The sequence below is a fragment of the Thermobia domestica genome, chromosome 13, assembly GCF_964235325.1.
Source record: "Thermobia domestica chromosome 13, izTheDome1.hap1.1, whole genome shotgun sequence".
Lineage (NCBI taxonomy): Eukaryota > Metazoa > Arthropoda > Insecta > Zygentoma > Lepismatidae > Thermobia > Thermobia domestica.
In genome coordinates this window covers 18,207,816-18,228,173 of record NC_137466.1, presented here as the reverse complement: position 1 = coordinate 18,228,173, position 20,358 = coordinate 18,207,816, and the positions used below count along the sequence as shown (strand labels likewise).

General features: G+C 34.0%; 1 protein-coding gene across 1 annotated transcript in view; it reads left to right on the top strand.

The window, feature by feature from the left end:
• The window catches only part of LOC145668035 (UPAR/Ly6 domain-containing protein qvr-like), a 101,564-nt gene extending 82,850 nt beyond the window's left edge, over positions 1-18,714 (top strand). The window contains exon 4 of the mRNA XM_081735504.1: positions 17,466-18,714. Coding sequence (XP_081591630.1) covers positions 17,466-17,686 — 221 coding nt within the window. The 3' untranslated portion in view covers positions 17,687-18,714. The remainder of the gene's footprint in view (positions 1-17,465) is intronic.
• Positions 18,715-20,358: the final 1,644 nt, after the last annotated feature.

Sequence of the window (20,358 nt, the reverse complement as noted above, 5' to 3'; positions counted from 1 at the left end):
CATAGTCATTCAGGGTATAGCCAGCAAGTTTTTCTAGAGGGCCTTCATTTTTACAAACTAAAAACAAATCAAAAGTTTCTTTCAAGATTATGAAAGAATTAATAACACATAGATACATATGTATTTCAGAAGTACATATTATTATTATTATTATTATTATTATTATTATTATTATTATTATTATTATTATTATTATTATTATTATATTATTATTATTATTATATTGTTATTATTATTATTATTATTATTAATATTTAGTAGTAGTAGTAGTAGTAGTAGTAGTATAGTAGTAGTAGTAGAAGTAGTATATTTCATATATGCTACATTTCTGAGACTTGAGTCTTGATAGTACGTGAAGTTTAAATCAAAGGTTATGTTACGGACGGCAAATGATGGCTTAACACCAAAAACATATTCTGGCCGGGACCGGAGGTTAGTCTGTTTTATGTTTATTAAACGTGTTTAATAATTACAGCAAATAAAATATGTTTATAATAGAATGTGAAAGAATACAGTTTTAAAAGAATTAAACTACGTCAACATGTTAAAATAATTAAAAGAACCTAATTAATCAGCCACTTTGTACTCTCGTTTGCTTAACTGGATGAACCGAGGCCTAAAGGAAAAAGAGTTTTCTGCCCAAATCTCATAAGCAGTGGGATATTTTAATATTATAGAAACTGACCCTCCTTTCGCTTAGAAGTGTAATTTTCAAGACGCTGAAACATATAGTATTTTATTACTTTTAGTTAAAAGTTCAAATGCCGAGTTTCACGCATCTAGCTTAAACAAATCCTTCCTTAATTTATTTACATATTTTCTGAGTAAGTAATGGGGAAATCGAACATAAAAAAATGTGCTCACTTTGCTCTTTCCCTTTTATGTGTTCAATTTTCAATTTTCAATTTTCAGTTTTTTTTTTTTAATAGGAAAGCTTATATGCCAAGTTTTATTTTACTAGCTTTAGAAACTTGCGAGATACACTACCCTTTAAAAAAATCTTACCCCACCCTTTTTACGATACTTATTTCCAAAAATTCTTTCTTATGTACTGCTTTCATAAGAAAATTATATTTTATAACTAAAATTTATCGACTCTACTTGTAGTAGTATGCCCAAAAATCACTCATCTTTACTCTTTTATATAAGAGTACAGAAGATAAATACAGTCAAACAAATGGACTTCCATGAACAGTTTCCGATTTCTTATAACTAACTTATTCGTACATTTCCCACAAGCTGTGGTTTTAAATTTACGCTCTGTCAAGGTCCAGGTTTCAAAAAGGAAGTAACTGGAAATACAATAATATTATGTATTTATGTACATGTGTAATATGTATAAATTTATTGTCTTATTGAAGCTTTTGTAATCTGAAAATAAACTTTTGATTTGCTTTTAATATATAAAAATCAAGCTCCCCTAGAAAAAATTGCAGGCTACACCCCTAAATGACTATGTAGTAATTTCTGCAAAAATGGTACAGGACCTAAAATTTAGGTCTAGTGTCTATATTTTTAGGACTTGTGCCGTTTAGAACTTATGAATGTCACCCAATGTATTGCATAGTAAATGTTCTTTGTTCAATTTTAAATCTACTGCGTTCTTTATGTATACCGTTGGTATTTAATGTTCACTCGTGAAATGTCTAGTGAGCTATTGTCTTAATTAAGTAAACTTTGGTGGATTTTTGTCTTACTCTTAATAAAATTCGCTCCACACAGTATATATTGAAATTCTGAATGTTTTCTTGCTTTCAGAAGTCTGGTAAAATATGCTTTTTAAACATTTTTTCAATTTTTTATTTATTTATTTTTGTTTTAGGAATTTGTCTTGGGATTCTCGTATCTCCATTCGAAAGAAACGAATTTCTTAACTAATTATGTAATTAATTCTTAGAATGAAATAAGTTGTATTATGTAATTCACGTATAAGTGCAGAACAGATAGTGATAATAATAATCTTAGTAGTACAAATATAGTTGTTATTGTTGGAATTAGCTACGTTCGTGACATTATTGCCAACTAGTTGCTGCATCGTCGCAATTTCGTGGGGTGGTGGCGAATTTCAGAACTAAAGCAAGTGAATGAAAAAGGCACAAGACCTAAACGGCACAAGTCCTAAAAGGCAGAAGTCCTAAACGCCAGAAGTCCTAAAAATCATATCGCGGCACAAGTCCTAAACGGCAGAAATCCTAAAAATCATACCGTGCCACAAGTCCTAAACTGCAGAAGTACTAAAATTCAGGTCTAGTGCCTATATTTTTAGGAGTTCTGCCGTTTAGGACTTCTGGATGACACCCAACACATCATGCTGCCTCAGTGATGGTTTGGTGGGGAGTGAGCTACTCAAGCACAACCCAGCTGTATTTTTGCGAACAAGGTGTTAAAACATCTGCCAAGGTATACCAGAACACAGTGCTAACACCTATAGTGTAACCACTATCTGCTACCATGTTCCCTGGAGAAAGGTGGACCTTCCAACAGGATTCCGCTCCAGGCCACACAGCGAAACCAACTTAGGACTGGCTGGCGCGGAACGTCCCTCACTTCATTTCTACCATTGATTGGCCTTCTAGCAGCCCGGATCTTAACCCGTTGGACTACAAACTTTGGGCAGTACTTCAGGCAAAGGTCTGCCATAAACGGCATCCATCTGTCGACAGTCAGAAACAATCTTGGCCCGAGCAGTGAACAATTTTCCCATGGACAGTTTTGGGTAAGTTACATGTAAAAATGTAACGCGTTACAAGTTACTTTACTTTTTCCTAAAATGTAACGCGTTACTTGCCCCCAAAAAGTAACTGTTACTTTACTTCGAAAGTAACGCGTTACTTTTAGGTCTGAAACTTAGAATATGTGAACAAATGTTATCACTTCAATTTTCCGTACTACTATTACTATCGCTTTTATTATTATTATTATTATTATTATTATTATTATTATTATTATTATTATTATTATTATTATTATTATTATTATTATTATTATTGCCCTTTCTGAATTGCTTTATGTAAATGCAAGGACACATTTTTACTTGACAGCTATAAGTTATGAATATTTTCATATAAGGTAACATTGGCTAAAATGCCATACTGCGTTACTCGTACGGATGGGCTAGGGTAACCAGACGTACTGATTTTCGCAGTACAGTACTGTTTTTCAAAGAGCTGTCCTGCGTGTTGCGAAGATGTCTAGGAAATCGAGAAATATCCTTCTTCTTTAAAATGTCCTGCGAAATGTCCAGAGTTAATTTATTTGCAATATCTTAATGTTTCATTCTTTATTCACAATATTTTGAATCAAACACACTCTTTTCCTGAATGATGAACCGCTGTGTTTTTTAACACTCCTCAGAAGACTAGGGATGGAGAACAATCAACAAACCATTTTTTACAATACATCGCTTTTACTGAGAAGGCCTTGTTGAGATATCGGTAAAGTAGGAAAGGTTTCTTATTGAACTTATGACAGTGATGCTAACCAAGTTAAATAGAAGTTCCTTTGTGCCGGTCTAAATTTTCTTTCATTTCTTAAAATAATACCACGCTTCGAAATTTATTATTATTATTATTATTATTATTATTTAGCCCAACACGAACTTTGACTGTACGTTCATAAAATAAACCAATTTGTTATTCATCAAAGCATTTGGAGTTGTGTTTAATTCCTTTAATAATTTTGTTCAGTGCTTCTTCTTAACAAAAATGTTCATTAACTTAAGGTTAACATTAATTGAAATAATGATATGCGTATTGCCGACGCAGTAAGATATCATATACAGTACTATTATACTTGTGTCCTACTTTTCGATTGTTAGAATGTGGTCATCCTACGATGGGCACGAGTGAGTACGAGCGAGTATTCTTTGAAACTCGATTCGACTAAAAACAGACATCTTTGAACGCAATTCGAAAAATTTCCTCCAACTCGACTCGAATTCGGGTCGAGTCGAACCAAATCTGGTTTGTAGTTTCGAGTATTCTCTTCAAGTATTTTGCATAGACAATATAGGTTATCAATTATACTAGTACTACTACTAGTACAACTTTTATTATTATTATTAATAATAATAAATAATAATTATAATTATAACAACACTGTGTTTAAACATGAAAGAAACGCGGTCTGTGTTTGAATACTAAAAAACTAGTTGATTGCTAACCTCGGTAGTCGTGAATTCTAGGAGTCAAGTTCACGAGCTTGTGAATTTGTGTTGAGGGTTTAGGTTGAGTATTCGGGCTCGAGCCAAACATTGTTAAAAGTTATAGGGCACTGGCCAAATATCTTCAAAACTGTTCGGCCCGGGTTTACAATTGTAAACAACTTGAGCAGCTGGGCTCACAGCTCACTCACTATGGACCCGAACCGAGAAGTGAGCCGAGCCAACAGCTCACCGAACCGTGTCAGCAAGAGCCTTCGGCCCAGATGAGCCGAACCGAGCAGATGGTTCATCCAACCAAGCCAGCTCGAGCCGATGGTTCACCCCAAGCGAACCGGCTCGAGCCATCGGCTCAGTTATTACTTCCCAACTGAGCTTCTTATTAAAAAAGTCTCTTGTGGTCTCGATATCGAGACGAGAAGACATGCGAGCATGTTTCCTCTAGTGAGCAACATTAAAAGTATTCCATATTACTACTTAGCTTACATTTCTCATGGCTTTCGCTTTCTAGTGGAATCAGGCCATGATTTCAAAACGAGTTAAAACGTAATAATAATAATAATAATAATAATAATAATAATAATAATAATAATAATAATAATAATAATAATAATAATAATAATATATAAGTATTCCATACATATAGAAATGCTTTTGACCAAGCACACAAGAAATTATATTTTGTCCATTTAGCACTATCATTCTTCTGTCACTCACAATTATTAATATTGATATAGTAAATATCTTATAATTCTTATATTTTAAAATCAATTGACAGGTCTCTGATTGCTTTTATGAGAAATAAAAATTTGGTTTTATAGATACTACGCAGTGGGGATGATCGTGCGTCGTTTCGGTCCTATGCCGTTTCGGTCCTGCGCCGTGTCGATCCTGTGCCGTGTCGATCCTGTGCCGTGTCGATCCTGTGCCGTTTCGTTCCTATGCCGTGTCGATCCTGTGCCGTGTCGATCCTGTGCCGTGTCGGCTCTATGCCGTTTCGATCGTACGTATTCTATGCATATAACTTGCACAGGCATAGAATCGACAGGAGTTTATAATTTGTAAGAGCAAAGATTAAACAGATAATAAAAATATTATTTTTTTAGGCACATGATTAAAAGTTAAATTATTTCAGAGCAGCGGCGTGAGAGCAAAACGGCACAGGATCGACACGGCATAGGATCGACACGGCATAGGACCGAAACGGCACAGGATCGACACGGCACAGGACCGAAACAGGTTTCTGAGCTGAATTGTCGGTCGTATGCCGTGTCGATCCTGTGCCGTGTCGATCCTGTGCCGCATCCCCATTGATGCTATTCAAAACTTGGGAAGTGAGATCAAAGAAGTAGCAGAACAAAATAAAAATCTAATAACTGAACTTGTTCCAGTTGCACATAAGACGGTCTCAATAGATCCCAGTCTACTAGAAACACCTAAAAAGATAGCTTATGATAGTTCCCCAAGTAGTAGTGATACGCCTATAACTGGAGAAATAAAACAAATGAGAAAACAAATTAAAGACAAAGTGGAAGGAGTAGAACCTTTAACAACAGCACAGTCATTTGGTAAGATTGCAACGAAATATTATAGTAAAAGAAATGATACTGTGTTTGGAATAAGAGCTGCAAAAGAAGATGGAAAAATAATAAACAAGATAGGAAATTTGGAAGTTAAAGTGAATGGTGATGATTTGATAATTAATGGTAAAACTTATAAAGGAACAGAAGGTCTATGGGAATTGTTAACGATGAATACTAATAAAACCATTGAAGATTATGATGATGATGATTTTGAACAATACAAGGAAATAATAATAGACTCAGAAGCTGCCTTCCAAAAATATAATCGAGATAAAAAGGTAGCGTCTAGTAGAGGATCAAAGTACATTAATATTATCAAGCCTATTTGGGATAATTATATTAAACCAACTTTACCCCCAACTCCTAAAAAGAACACGACACCTAAAAGGACTGGTGAAGGAATTAAACAATATACAGAGATACCTAAAGAATATATATGGATGGATGATGTGAGAAAGCTTATAGATAGGTTAATAGTTATAGATGGAGAAGAAAAGGCTGGAAATGATAACTTTTACAATGAGAAGGTAGGTATAGTGAGTATGATTAATAATAAGCTTTCACAGTTTATTCCTAATGATCCAAAAGGTATAGGTTATTTGATTAAGATCTTAAATACGTTACCACCACGATTCTGGAATGATGAGAAGCTTGGGAAAGGATTAGTAAATGATTTGATTAATAAGCTCCCATTTGAATTACATATTCCAGGTTTTAGATTTTGCGGGCCTTGGACTAAGCTTCAAGAAAGGTTAGAGAGAGGTGATGAAGGTATTAACCCATTAGATGAGGCTTGTAAAGAACACGATATACACTACAGAGACAATAAAGATACAGAGTCGAGACATATTGCAGATAAGGAACTGGAAACTAAAGCATGGAAAAGAGCATTTAGTAGTGATGCACCAATTGGTGAACGATTAGCTGCTTTTGGAGTTGGTACTGCTATGAATGCTAAGGTTAAGTTGGGATGGGGATTATAAGCTTTAGAAAATTTTTCCTCAGTCGACTTTACGACAATGCTAATATTTATATAGCTTGATGGTGTTTACCATAAAGCGCTGTTTCAAGATTTTCTTTATAATAAATGGATAGTATTGAAAGTTATGAGTTACAAAGTTTTAAAGCTAACACAAGAACATTTAATAATTTGAATGAAGCTAACAAAGATATTGAGTTTGATTTCAACGTGGGGGACGGCTTTATACATCCACACAAAGCAGATTGTCATATGACTTTTGAAGTTGTTGGTGCATCAGCTGGAGGAACATTTGGTGCAAATGATACTATAAAACTTGTAGATAACTTCTTCCCATTTTTCTTTTCTCAAATTGAGGTTAGAAAGCATGGAGTTGTTATAGATAAGGTTGAGCTACCTGGAATTACATCTACAGCTGTCGGAACATTAAAGATTTCCAAGCCAGAAGTTGAATATTTAAAACAAGCAGGATTTGAAACAGATGATAAACTTGGTCTAAGAAAGGACTTTAGCGTTTTGTATCCATTAAGATTAATTCCAGGCTTCTTAAGTGATTATAAAGAGGTTATGTGGAAAGGTGGATTGAGAATAACATTTACAAAAGCTAACAACAATAACGATGTCTTGTACAAATGGACTGGATCGGGAGCAGCTCCTCATGATGGAAAAATAACAATAAAAAGTATGGAGATAAGAATGCCTATTGTTGAATACGAGTCTAATTACGAAAACAAGTTAAAGTTGAATATTCTTAAAGAACCAAAAATCATGTTTTCATTCCATACTTATCAATGTGTTCAAAAGACTGTTGTAGGTTCTTTCTTGGAGTTTGATGTTACTACTCAATTTAATTCTAGACAATTTGATATGCCTGATTTCGTAGTTGTAATGTTCCAAACTGATAGAAGTGGCAAACAAACAGCAGATGCAAGTAAGTTTGATCATTGTAAGGTAAAGAATATCTATCTTAAAAATGGGAGGAATGAGATATTTCCAAAAGAATCAAGAAACTTAGATATTGCTAACAAGGATTATTTCAAGATGTACGAAGATTATACTGCATTTAAGAGAATAACGTGTGGCAACACCGAAATGTACTATGATCCTAAAGAGTTTATAGACAACAGACCAATGTATGTAATTAATTGTAGTAAGAGAAAGAATGTATCAATAAATGAAAGAACGAACATAAAGATTGTTGTAGACTTTACAGAAGCTGTGGCTGCTAATACTATGTGCTATGCGATTTTAATTGGACGAAAGAACTTTACATATGATCCCAAGAATGAAAAAGTAGTAGAAGAGTTTTAGTTAGTTAGCAAAATATCAACGGGCATATAGAGATTTTAAGGGTGAGCGTTTTGCTCACCCCTTACGGTTCAAGAATCTAAGAGCCAGTATCACTGGCCCTTTATCAGTTAGCCATAAGCGACTTTAAAGGGTATCGAAAAGATACCCTTGCATCCTCAAACTGTTTTCATTAACGATTGTTTTATGGAAGTTTTTTCCATCAAACGAAATTGACGAAAATGATTAAATATTTTTTAGTGAAGATAAAAATTGAAGATTGATTTTCTATATAATAAATACGATGGCAAAACACGTTGATTTTTTAAACAAGCTTGGAAGTCTTGAACAAAAAGAGGCTATTGGATTAAGAGAATTAGAATTAAATACAGAATATAAGATTGTGAAAATGGAAAAGATTAAAACTAAGTTTGGGAAGAGCATATTAGCTGAGTGTGAGAAGTTCAAGGTTTTTCTTCCACCTAGATTTACAAAACACTAAACAGATAAAATGATTGATGAGATCGCTAAAGATGGAATAAAAATCAAATACACTGGTCTAAAAGGTAACTATCCAACTGTTGAGTTCTGTATGTAAATCCAGAAATGAACGAAAATGAACAAAAATATGTTGTCAGAAGTAAAAAAATGGAGTGTTTAGAAATGGATCCCCAAAAGAAGTTCATTCTTACTAATAACTTCAATGTAATTGTGAAAAATGTGCAAACCGAAGTTCAAGTGATTTTTGATATTAACGGTTGTCTATTCAGCTTGAATTACAATCAGTGGACAGAGTTCAAGAAGTCATTGTTTCCTATAGAGAACGAGGTTAACAGAAGATTCCATTATCAGTATCCGAACTTGTAATTTTAAGTATGTTCTAAGTGTATAAGTGTTTTTATAGTATCAACACTATAAAAGCTAAGGCCTTTGGGCATACAGAATACAATGCCGTTCGAATTTTAAAGATACATGTATAAATAAGAAAGTTATTTGAATTTTTGTAATTATATCCTTTGAGTTATGCAATTTATAAGACATTCGATAGATAGGAAATTTATTTGTCTATTGATTGTCGTTTGAATTTTGAAAATCGGTTAATAATTGACGAAGTTATAACCAATTCAAAATTTCGGGAAATTTCAGGAATTTTTTAGGGGTTTATTTTTGAGTTTTCGAAAAAATGTTATTCTTTAAAAAAGTCTTAGAATTTTGTGAAGATTATGCTAGTATTTTTTATTTTTCAAATATCTGAATTTTTATTTTTGCAGTGTTGCAAACTTAGGACCAAATTTGTTACTAGACTTAGTGATTTTTTAATTTTATAGGTTGGCAACACTTATGGGTCAGCCAAACACTAATTGCCAAAAATTAAATATCAACCCTCTATCTCTTATAGGAACCAAGATATCCACAATTTTCTTATTTTTCGTTTTAAATTTGCCAGGCAGGCGAACATATTCAAGCAGTTACTCACCTACTCAATAGATGGCGTTACATATCACTTAGTTTATCACTTTGCTAATAGATGGCGTTACTTGTAGAAGTATTTGTTCATATATAAGGACCGATTTTCTCTCCTATATACAGCGTTAACCCGTAGCTCAGTTGGTTAGCGCGCAGTTCCATAAAGCTTGTGGTTCGTAAACTGATAACGTAGGTTCGAATCCTCGCCATGGAATTGCAAATTTATATCTACGGCCGGGGTATAAATTTGTAATTTCTCAAGGAACTGTAAAGTGAACTGAGCTATACTGCTGTCTTTCATCACAGATGGTTACAGTGTCCTCACCTCTGACTCATGTGTGGATATGGCTGGGCGTCTCTGTTACTTGGGACAGCAAAAGGGGGGAAGGAAGAGGGAAGGAAGGGGAACCTGGCGCCAGGGATGGGATGGGATGGATGCAATAAGATTGTGAGCTGTGTGGGTGAATGTTGTGACTCGTATTCAGATAGGTAGCTATACTGAGGCTGGGTGGAAAGCCACAAGTTCACTTACAGACCTCAAAGGAAGGAAGGAAAGAAAGAAAGAAGAAAGGCACATAGAAATTGAACAAAAAATCCTAGGATCTATCTGGGGGGAAAACAACAACAACAACATCAGCGCTGACCTCTCAGATGGATCCTAGGATTTCTGCGATGGCAGTTTTGCTAAAATAAACTCTGATTTTTTAAACATATTTATTTAACCTACTTCTTATGATCTCGTGTTGTGATGTTCCAATGTTAGTACTGGAATCGTTCAAAATGAATCAGTGACAGATCACCTGTTCCGAAGCTATATGTATTCCTTCTTATTGAGTTTTTAAAGCTAATTATTAACGGATTTTCATGATTCAAGTGTCAAATGAAAGCTTATAAACTGGAGATTAAGATGCAATAAATATATTTTGTGTAGGATTCCATTGTAATATTTTAGATGTCATAAAAGCATATTCAATCTCACTTTGGGGTATCCCTCTGTGTTAAAGTGCACAGTGGCGGCTTCATAGTTTTTGGTAGTTAGGGGTAGAGGGGGAAAGTGCGCCAGAAGTAACCATCCCTAACTACTATAATCCAAAATTCTTTCTACCCAGGTAGAGTTATATGTGGCGTTTCTCCTCCAGTAAGAACTTCAATGATTTGTTTCATGGCCTTATGGTCTTGTATTTGGCGTTTCCCTTGCTTGCTTTTTACAGATTTCACTCCATCTGATTTGAATGTGGTATATTTTAATTTAGAAATGCGACTGTCAATAGGCTTGTTTCCTGTTGAAAGACGTTCTAGAACTTCTACAACCGCGTTTCCATGCATATGAGCTTCATGGAGGCTTTTTATTGTTTCAGGAGAGGCAGGCTTTTCTTGACTAAGAGAACGAAGTTGGGGCTGGTCAAGATCCCATGGATTTGAGTCCCATTCTTTCAGTGCTCTTTCTATCCCCTCAATTACGTCGAGATCTTTTCGTTTTCTTCAAGGACCAATTTCAGGATGATAGTGATTATTTATTTGTACTTGAGTAGTTCTCAGCAACTGTTCTTGTAAATGCTTTATTGCTGGTCTACTGATAATGTTTTTTCTATTATTGCGTGGTTCCTCGTAAAGATTATCCAACCACCGCTTTTCCTGTTTTTCGATTATTTATTCATCGTCATTTCGATAACTTCATCCGGAGCAAGTATGCTGTAGCTTTTTCCACTTAATGAGATTGAATAAATGCTGTCTGGCCATATTAGCTTTATGATCTTCTGGCAGTATCGGCATCCTCCAATAGTAAAAAGAAAGAAATCGGACGTGATTTATATTTCTATATGCTAATGGGAGCATATTGCGACAACTTGATAGGTATTCAGAAAAACTAGCTCCGCTTCTAATGTAGTGATAATGTTGGAAGAGAATTTCGATATCGTGAATGTAGGACAGCCAAAACTTATCCATATTAGAATCACTTTCTAATATTTTCTTAAATAACTTGTCCACGAACGTCTTAAATGATTCAGATTCAACGAAGGCTTCATGTTCTTGTTCTGATTTCAATTCCGAAATTTGCTTGACATCGTTCCGAATGCTGTTGTTTTCTTCAATTAATCTTTCTAACAGAATTTGCAACAAGGCTTCTGCTTTAAATTTATGAAGCCTCAGAACTCTATTGTAATATTTCTTAGTCATTGCCTTCCTGGAGCCTTCCTTTTGTATACTTCCCTGAAGCTATGAAAGCGAATGCTATAGCTAGTTCTTCAATTCCATTTCCTGCATACCTTTTTCCCAATGCTTTCAAGCGTGACATTTCAGTATGAAAACCTCCTAATACGGCGACAACTTTGGTCCATTTACAAGGTTGTGTACATAGAAACTGCTGGATGATCCTGTATATTGCTTGGTCTGAAACTAACTGGATAAATGGCATGTCCTTCACATTTGCAACTTTTTGACATCAATCTAGAATATCATTTACAACTTCTTGTGTGGGTGGTTGAGGATAACACTTGACGTTAAAAGTCTCCCATTCATCAATATTGCTATCAAGACAACTATAAAATCCCGTAAATGAAGCAACCGGTACATCAGATAATTTACGAATAAGTGCATGATCAATGACCCGATAGGATTTGACTTCTTGTTTGTTGTTTATCTTTTCAGGCTGTGGTTGAACTGATGTTGAGTTTCTCTTAGAGAAAGACGCTCTTCTTACAGTTTCTCTTAGAGAAAGACGTGTTCGATCTTTTCTTCTCATCCTTGTTTGGAATATTCAGATGTTCACCTACTGGCGTTTCCGTCGAAGAGCGGAGTGCTACAGGTCGAGCCACTATAACCTTTGTGAAATGACTTGTTTCTGAACCTGTGAAACCATCTTCTCTAAAATCGTTATTGTCGATAACTACAATAGCTGGTACTCTCGATACGATTTGGAAAGGACACAGTAATCCTTCATCATCAGATAATTCTTTTGAAATCTCCGCTCGCTTAAAATCTTCAAATGCCAAGGCTGATAATTCATCTAATACATCGTTGTATGAAATTCCAATTCCCATTTTTTTTTAGGGTTTGAAGGATTTATTTGCTTCCAGTAACATCAGGAACAGCCATGGATAACATTACTTGAAGAGGCTGTCGTTTGTTAGTTACCAGGTACATAGTTGCTTGATTCAGAAAACGAACCGCAGATTCAAGTTTATCAGAAGCTACAGCTTTGCCTTCTCTATTCATCAGGTATGAATTCACGTTCTAAATCATTCTCGCTACAAGGCCAACTCATTGCAGTGTGGCTCTTATGCTTATCGTTGATGATTTTCGCAGTACTTTGAATCAAAGTTAGGCTGTCGGTACCCCAGCTATTTATGGCACTCTCTACATACGATCCTCCATGTTTTTTTCGAAGAATACTATTGATGACTCATTTCTTTGGTATCTTGACTGAAATCCAATTGCCTCTGCAAAGTGCTTCTCAAGATTGACACGTAAAGAATGAAAGGCAGATCTGTCATCGCACGTGTCTCTTATTTCAACATTAGTAAGCATTAACTCCCGCTGTATCTGTTCATACTCAGACAGTGGATCTCTTTATATAAACTTTATTATTTATATCCATGTATTCAGTAACAAAACTATAAAGTTGAGAGAAAGCCTCCTCATCTCACAAACTCATTTCTGCCTTTCTCTGATTCGTTCTGATTTTCTGTCGGTTGCTCGAACATTGTATACAGGCGACAATAAACTTTCCAGCAGTCTTTGTGGTATCTAATGTCTAATGCACTGGTTTAGATATCGCCCCTTCATTGTTACAAAATGTCACTAATGCTTGCAGACGATCCTTTATGTTTTGGTCTTCAACAAATTCTACTGCTTTCGAAAAGGTATTCCATGCATTTTCAGTCTCTATTCTGTGATACGGAACTTTTTCTCTACTCTTAGCCTTCCTACCTATCAGTTGCTCCAAACAAAGTATACACGTGTTTTCAGTAGAACAATGAGCGCGACTACTTCTTTTGTTGATGGTACGTTCTTCTTCAGGTTGTTGGATTATAGAGGAATCTTCTTTCGTAACTGTAGACTTTTGTTTCTTCGCAGTTTCTAGTCTTTTGCCTATGAAGTTTAATCTGCATATCTTGTGAATTCTACAAGGGAAACTTTCATTTTCAAAACGTTCATGAACCTTTACAACGATTCAATGTTTTCCCATTCTGCTGCTGTTTCTTTCAGTTTTGTCCATGTTTCTTTATTCGGTTGTTGCAGAGGATTTTGTTTAGATGTAGAGGAACTCTCACAAACGACGCAAGCTTCATCATATCTCAGCTTTTTCTTTTCAGGCTTTGAGCCCCTTGCTAACGCTTTTCGTTTGGTTCTATGAGAGGAGGTCTGTGGATCCATTTCTATAAGTCAACTTGATGTTCACTTTCATTTGTCTTGTAAAACCAGAAACCCTAAAATTAGTAAACAAGTCAATAAAATTGAGCAAAAAGTATAAAAATTAAACAATTATTAGTCAAGAGTTGTAATATGGTAAAATCCTCAGATGAAGAAAAAGTTATGTTGGCAACACTGATTCGTATAGAAGTGGATAAAGTAGCAATTTTGACAGAAACAATTTTTTTCTTTATTTAAACATTGTTTCTTTGAAAATATTTTCATGCCTCTTTTCGTTTATAAGTTGTCACTATAACTTTAATATGGCGGCCATTCTTTTTTAAATGAGATGTTGGCAACACTGATTCGTACGGAGATGAATAAAATGTCAGTTAGGACTGAAACAACAATTTTAATTACATTTTCAAACATTTTTCTTCGAAAATCTTTCTCTGTCTCTGTTCGTTTTCACGTTATATCTATTACTTTAATATGGCCTGCATTTCCCAAAATGGCATCCAAAAGCCACCATTAGAAAAAGGACACCTCTTCTAAATTTCTTCTAAAGAGCATACAGATTAAGTTTCAAAAATAAAAGAAAGGTTCCGCATTACCTATTCACGGGTTTCAAGTTCCTGACTAGACTAATAAATTCACTTAAACTGGAGGAATTTCATATGCCAATGGAATAAAAAGAAACTCACTGGTAGTTATCGGTCTTTGGAAAAGACGAAATTCGTTTTGTTCAGTTCTGACCCTTTGAGCCCCTATTCTGTAACTGCTTCAAGTTCGAAAATGTTATTATTCTCCTTGTCCACCTTCATATTTAATATTCCCGTGCAAACACCAGCTTGCGTGTGCTTGCGTCTCTTCACTCCTTTCATTTTCACACCTTCATTCTCACCATCGTGATTAATCCGATTGGGTAGAAAAGCATGATTAACTAAGCAAACTCATCACGATCAAAACGCCCAGACTTGGATCGTTTCTGATTTTGAAAACACTGGTACGTACACTATAAGTTATTATTCGGTACCACATCATCATTAACAAATCATATATAATAACTTCCTTTAAGTAATAAGTAAAAACTTATTGTGACTCTTATTGAGACGTTTGGGTTCCGACGGAAGCAAGCAAGAAAATTTTTACCAAATCTATTTCTTTGCAAACCGACAATAATATTGATTTTTTCCTTTCTTCTTGCTCATTCGGCGCCCTCTTGCTATCAACTCCCGGGGCAATCGCCCCACTCGCTTCCTTAGCTACGGTTCTGCCTACATGAAAATACAATATGTCTGGGAAGCAGGCTGAACCATCGGTTGAGCATTCTCCGCTTCTTCTCCTCTGTCGCCGTCTCCTAGATTATCCTCCTTTGATTCCTGACTTGAACAGTATAGGTGAACAATCGTTGGATGAACTACAAAGGGTGTCAAAACCAGGTAAAAATTTTGAAACATCTACGGAGCAACCAGTTATCATACATACAGAAGGCAGTCATTTCTACATTTTCAAAAAAAAAAAAAAAAAGTCCATTTCAAATATAGGTTGCCCTGATTGGAGCACGCGATGAGTTCACGATGTATTTATATAGCAGAACTTCTCAATGATGTTTCGGGATTGGTACTTTTTAAAGTAGTGTATGACTCGTTTGAAATCATCTTTAGCGTTAAAATTGAACTTTCGAATTAGAACTCGAGGCAAAATTACGGAATGTAGACAGCCGTTTTCAAAATATGTTTCTACTTATATGATGCTCTGAATATAACGTAAGTTGCCATACTGCTCAAAACGACCAAATCACAATACGAAGAATAATCATGTACTTTCATAGTAGCATTGTCCTCAACTCTAATACTCGCAGTTTCACGAAGAATCCAAAGTATCTTTTTCACCCTTCCATTCAACAGATTTTCGGCATTTGATGAGAAATCTTTCAGCATGGATTGGCAACAGTACTTGAGTGATTATATTTTGACTAAATAATTTTATTTACATCATCTACGTGTATATTGTGGTTATCTCTTAACATGGAGAACAATTTATAAATTTATACTATCATGTACATATAGGAATACTATTAAGACAAAGTTTTAAAGGGGTTCTGGATGAAGGAAGTTCAGATTGGTGTGCTAATAAAATGTGGATTCTACCTAAAGTATTATTTTGTGTCTCACTACCTATCCTCCCATTCCAAATATCGTTTACTATTCTTTCTTTCAAAACTAGAACCATAAGAATCCTCAATAACATTTATTTTTTAAGATTTATATTATAAAATAACATGCCTAGTTATACTAACTCGCTTAATTATAGTCTATGTTCTATGAGTATTTTAGTACATATTCTAAACCTATTATAGACTCAAGAATAGCATAAAATTTAGTGGCCCGCATCAAAGAAAAGTAATTGTGTACTATCTTCTTGGATAATCAAAAAAAATAAAGATTTAAGCTAAAGAAACGATTAGAGACTTTATTCCACATAACTATGAGAATTAAATAAAGAAATAGAGAAAAGATTATAAATCTCACTTCAATAGTGTAACCTCATACTTCATTACCTCTATGTACAATAATAATATCTTAGTTTTGTGCGACTGTTATACTAGAAAATGATGTAAAAGTCAAAAAGAAAAAGAAAAAGAAAAAGAAAGAAAAAAGAAAAAAGAAAATAAATAATATATTGAAGTTTTCGTTGTTTCTGTTTTGCTAAAGAATCTTTGCCAAATATTGAGAAAAATATGTTTTTGATTTTTAGATAGAATTTGAGAAACTTTCTTCACCGTTTCGACAACGTTTTAAAATAAATTAAAGCAAAGAGAGAGAGAGAGCATCAACATTCAATTAATTTACGAAAGTCGGTATTTCGAATTTTACAACTGTTGAAAAGTGAAGGGTTTAAAAATGAATTCTTCAATTGAAACTTAAATTCAAGTTAATAATCTTAAGTTTTTATTTGCTAATCATGAAGATTAGGTTTTTATGATTGTATTTCTTCATGAATACTCTTACCTTACATTCTCTAAATTCAGATGTTAATTACACTATCTTTAGATTATTAGAGTACGTTCTGATTGCAAACTGCACGTAAGATATGCCATCTAGTAAAATTCAGATTAGCATTGTTACAGTAAAATTCAAATAACTTTAGAATTACTTAATAAATAACAATAAATTGAAGTTTAATGAAATTATTTGTACTATGTCCCTGTTTACAGTTTGTAAATCTGAAGAAAAATAATAAGTCTTACTAAAGTATTACTGTCATTCATGTAAACAATCATATAAAGAAAAAAATAGAAGATATTTAAAAAATGCATACGTTATGTATTTCAGTGAAAAACACTATCTTCAGTGAAAAAAATATAAAATCGGAATAAAGATGTTGCATACGAAACTTGCACACCTACCATAAGAAGTTAACAATCATCTAAAATAGTAGAAGATGTCCCTTAAATATTACAGTATTTGGTTTATCTTGTTACCGTATTCATTCGCTCTCATTTTGTGATTAATTTTGTTTATTATTCAAATTAAATTGAAAATCATAAATTATTCTCAGGCCTTTAAAATGTCAATAGATATCTGTTTAAAATTTACTTTTTATATACATATGTGTATATTTTTCTTTGCAGCATATGAATATGTGAGGCGAACCTGTACTAGTGAAGTACAAATAAACTTATTTATGGTGGATCACGTTTGCATGCAGGAAAGTAGCGGCACGGGTCACATGTGTTTCTGTGAAGATGATAAATGCAATGATGCATCAACACCCTCACTTAACACAATCTGCATCATTATTTTATCTACACTATTTAATGTCCTTATATTCAATCATCAAATCTTACAATGAAACAACGACCTCTGTAAAATATAGGGTTATGACTTCCAAACATGTTTAGTATAATAGCTATTTGAAAATATGAAACTTATAATCGCATATTCTGTTACATTTATGTGCAAAGATCACGCAAACAATAACATGACATTGGGAAAATGTTATCTTGTACATAGTTAGACAGTAAATAGGAAAGAAATCTATGTTATCTATATAACAACTTATTTCTTAAACGACATCAAATTATTAAAATATAGTTAAAGAAAGTTAGAAAATACATTAATACTATTAAATCTAGTACTTCTTATATCGTTATCCTTCACGCGTGACGCAGTGCATCGAATGACATGGCGCTGTATGTACTTTTGAAGATAATAGCCACTTGTCAAATATTTACCACGTCATTCAGGTGTTGTAGAAACACAAACATGATTTTATTTTACGTTTCGTTGAATTCCTCTATCAGACACATTAATAGCACATGGTCCTCACTATGTGAAAAATAAAGCGACAACAAATTAAATGGTTACATACTAAGTTGTACCTGTATATTTCCTGTGAGAGGAATGAGAAGATAGCATTTACATTTACAAGTTGTCTCTATGTCTACACACCTAATCTTAGGGAATTGTTTATACACCCATACACATATGCACACACATATACACAAACACACACACATAGATAGAAGATTAAATGTCAGTCCATAAACCATTTTTATATACCATGTGACCTGGGTCTATACTTTCGGCATCGTATTCGTAATCTTCCCTTTCTCAGTTCAATGTTAAAACTATATTTTAGGATGTCAATCAACCTTCTTGGAACGAATGCCATCAGTGAAAATTTCTGTATTCCTATAACAGCGACAGAATTTATTAATAGGTAACATCAAGAGAAGCGCAGACACTTTATGTAATTTGCTTTTACATGCATTGAGTCTGATATGTGAAGTTTGTTTAGTAACATTTTTAAGATATATTAAATCTTGTACAAGTAATACATTGTATAGTGTAATAAATCTTTAAAATTTATTAGGTCTTTTAATATGAATACTCATCAAACTTTTGTTGTAGGTGTATGATCATTGAATAGGGTAGGTAGCCCTAATAGTAAATTAAATTTAGATGTTGAATCTTAGGTGTTAAAGCATGGAAAGAAGTTAAAGATATATCAAATTTTTGTAACATTATCTGTAAGTAAATTATATACAATCAAGAGTCGGCAGCAACTTCCTTACTGTTGATTATCATATTTGTAAGTCAATTATAAAAGCTTAATGTAAGTCAATATTTAAGAGATTTTAGGCTCAACTATAAGTAACTTGTTGAAAGTATTTGCTAATTTTTATTGTGTTAAAATTTGAAAGTTTTAAAGATTACTATTTATAAGCTGAGCGCTACTTGTGTGATAACTTTGCGTTTTGTTCGATGCTTAAACTTCGACAACTTAAAATCTGACGATGTCGATATTTCCCGTAGTGATAATACAGGGTAAGCCAAAATGATGAACCCGATTTCAGAAATTTATTCAGCTAAATCAATAAGCATATGTTATTGTGAGACATTTGCTTCGGAATGTTAACTTTTCAACTTTAGTTTCCATGCAGTGTTTCCACTTTCTACCGCTAAAAGTCAGCAGCTATCAGTTAAGAAAAATGTCATTAGCCACTCGTTCCTTGTACTTGACTTCGTGCGTGTGTTTTGTAAAGGATCATGTGGACGTAACACCACTTCCAATAACATTGGATGACCTGTGTGCCCGCATCGCAGCAACCATTGCTGGTATTTACTGCAACATGTTACAAAAGGTTTGGCAGGAGACTATGGGCTTAATGTGTTTCTCATTATAAGAGGTGAGTGCTCACAGAAAACACTTGTCATATATTTGCAGAAACTGTTAACAGCTTTCCTTTCTTAGCACATGTCTCACAATACATATGTTTATTGGATTTCACAGACTATATTTCTAAAATCGAGTTCATCGTGTTGACATGCTGCTACTTATTGATGACAAAGTTTAATCACACCAAGGTTTAAATATGTCCTTATAGAATAGTAACCGAAGATAACTTCACATGCTTAATATTGAAAGTTTCATTAAAAGTCAGGTATTAGGTAAGGACAGAGGAGAGGATGAGAATATGAAACAGGGTTGTAACATGAAATTCGCTATAATTATCTTTATACTGGTGCCATCCAGTGTTGGGGACTGCTAGCATTCGCAATACATTCACCAGTTCGCATTAGAGACCTTGGAATGCAGTTGAGTTACCGACGCCATGACAGCCAAGAGCGTAAGGTTTTGGAACATTAAACAATTGTTAGGAGGTTTAGTTTTATGTTGCAGGTTTTGTATGTTTTTGACATAGTATTAGTTTTATTCGCAAAACAAAGTACCGTATTTTTAAAAGTACTCAGATGAGACCTTCATACGAATATAGTAATTAAAGTGTAAATGATTATCGTACCAAAGTTTTTGACGGTGCTTGGAAAAATGACTGCTAGTTGTAATATGGAACACCTTGCATTTGAAAAATTACTTATTCCACATTGCAACCACCGTTTCAATTGTTGCAGGTACAAGATGCTACGCACACGATTTTGACCTACGAAGAAAAACGTAAGACAACAATGTAATTCTGAAGATATGGAGAATGCTATACGTGCAGTTAGGGTAAACAAAAA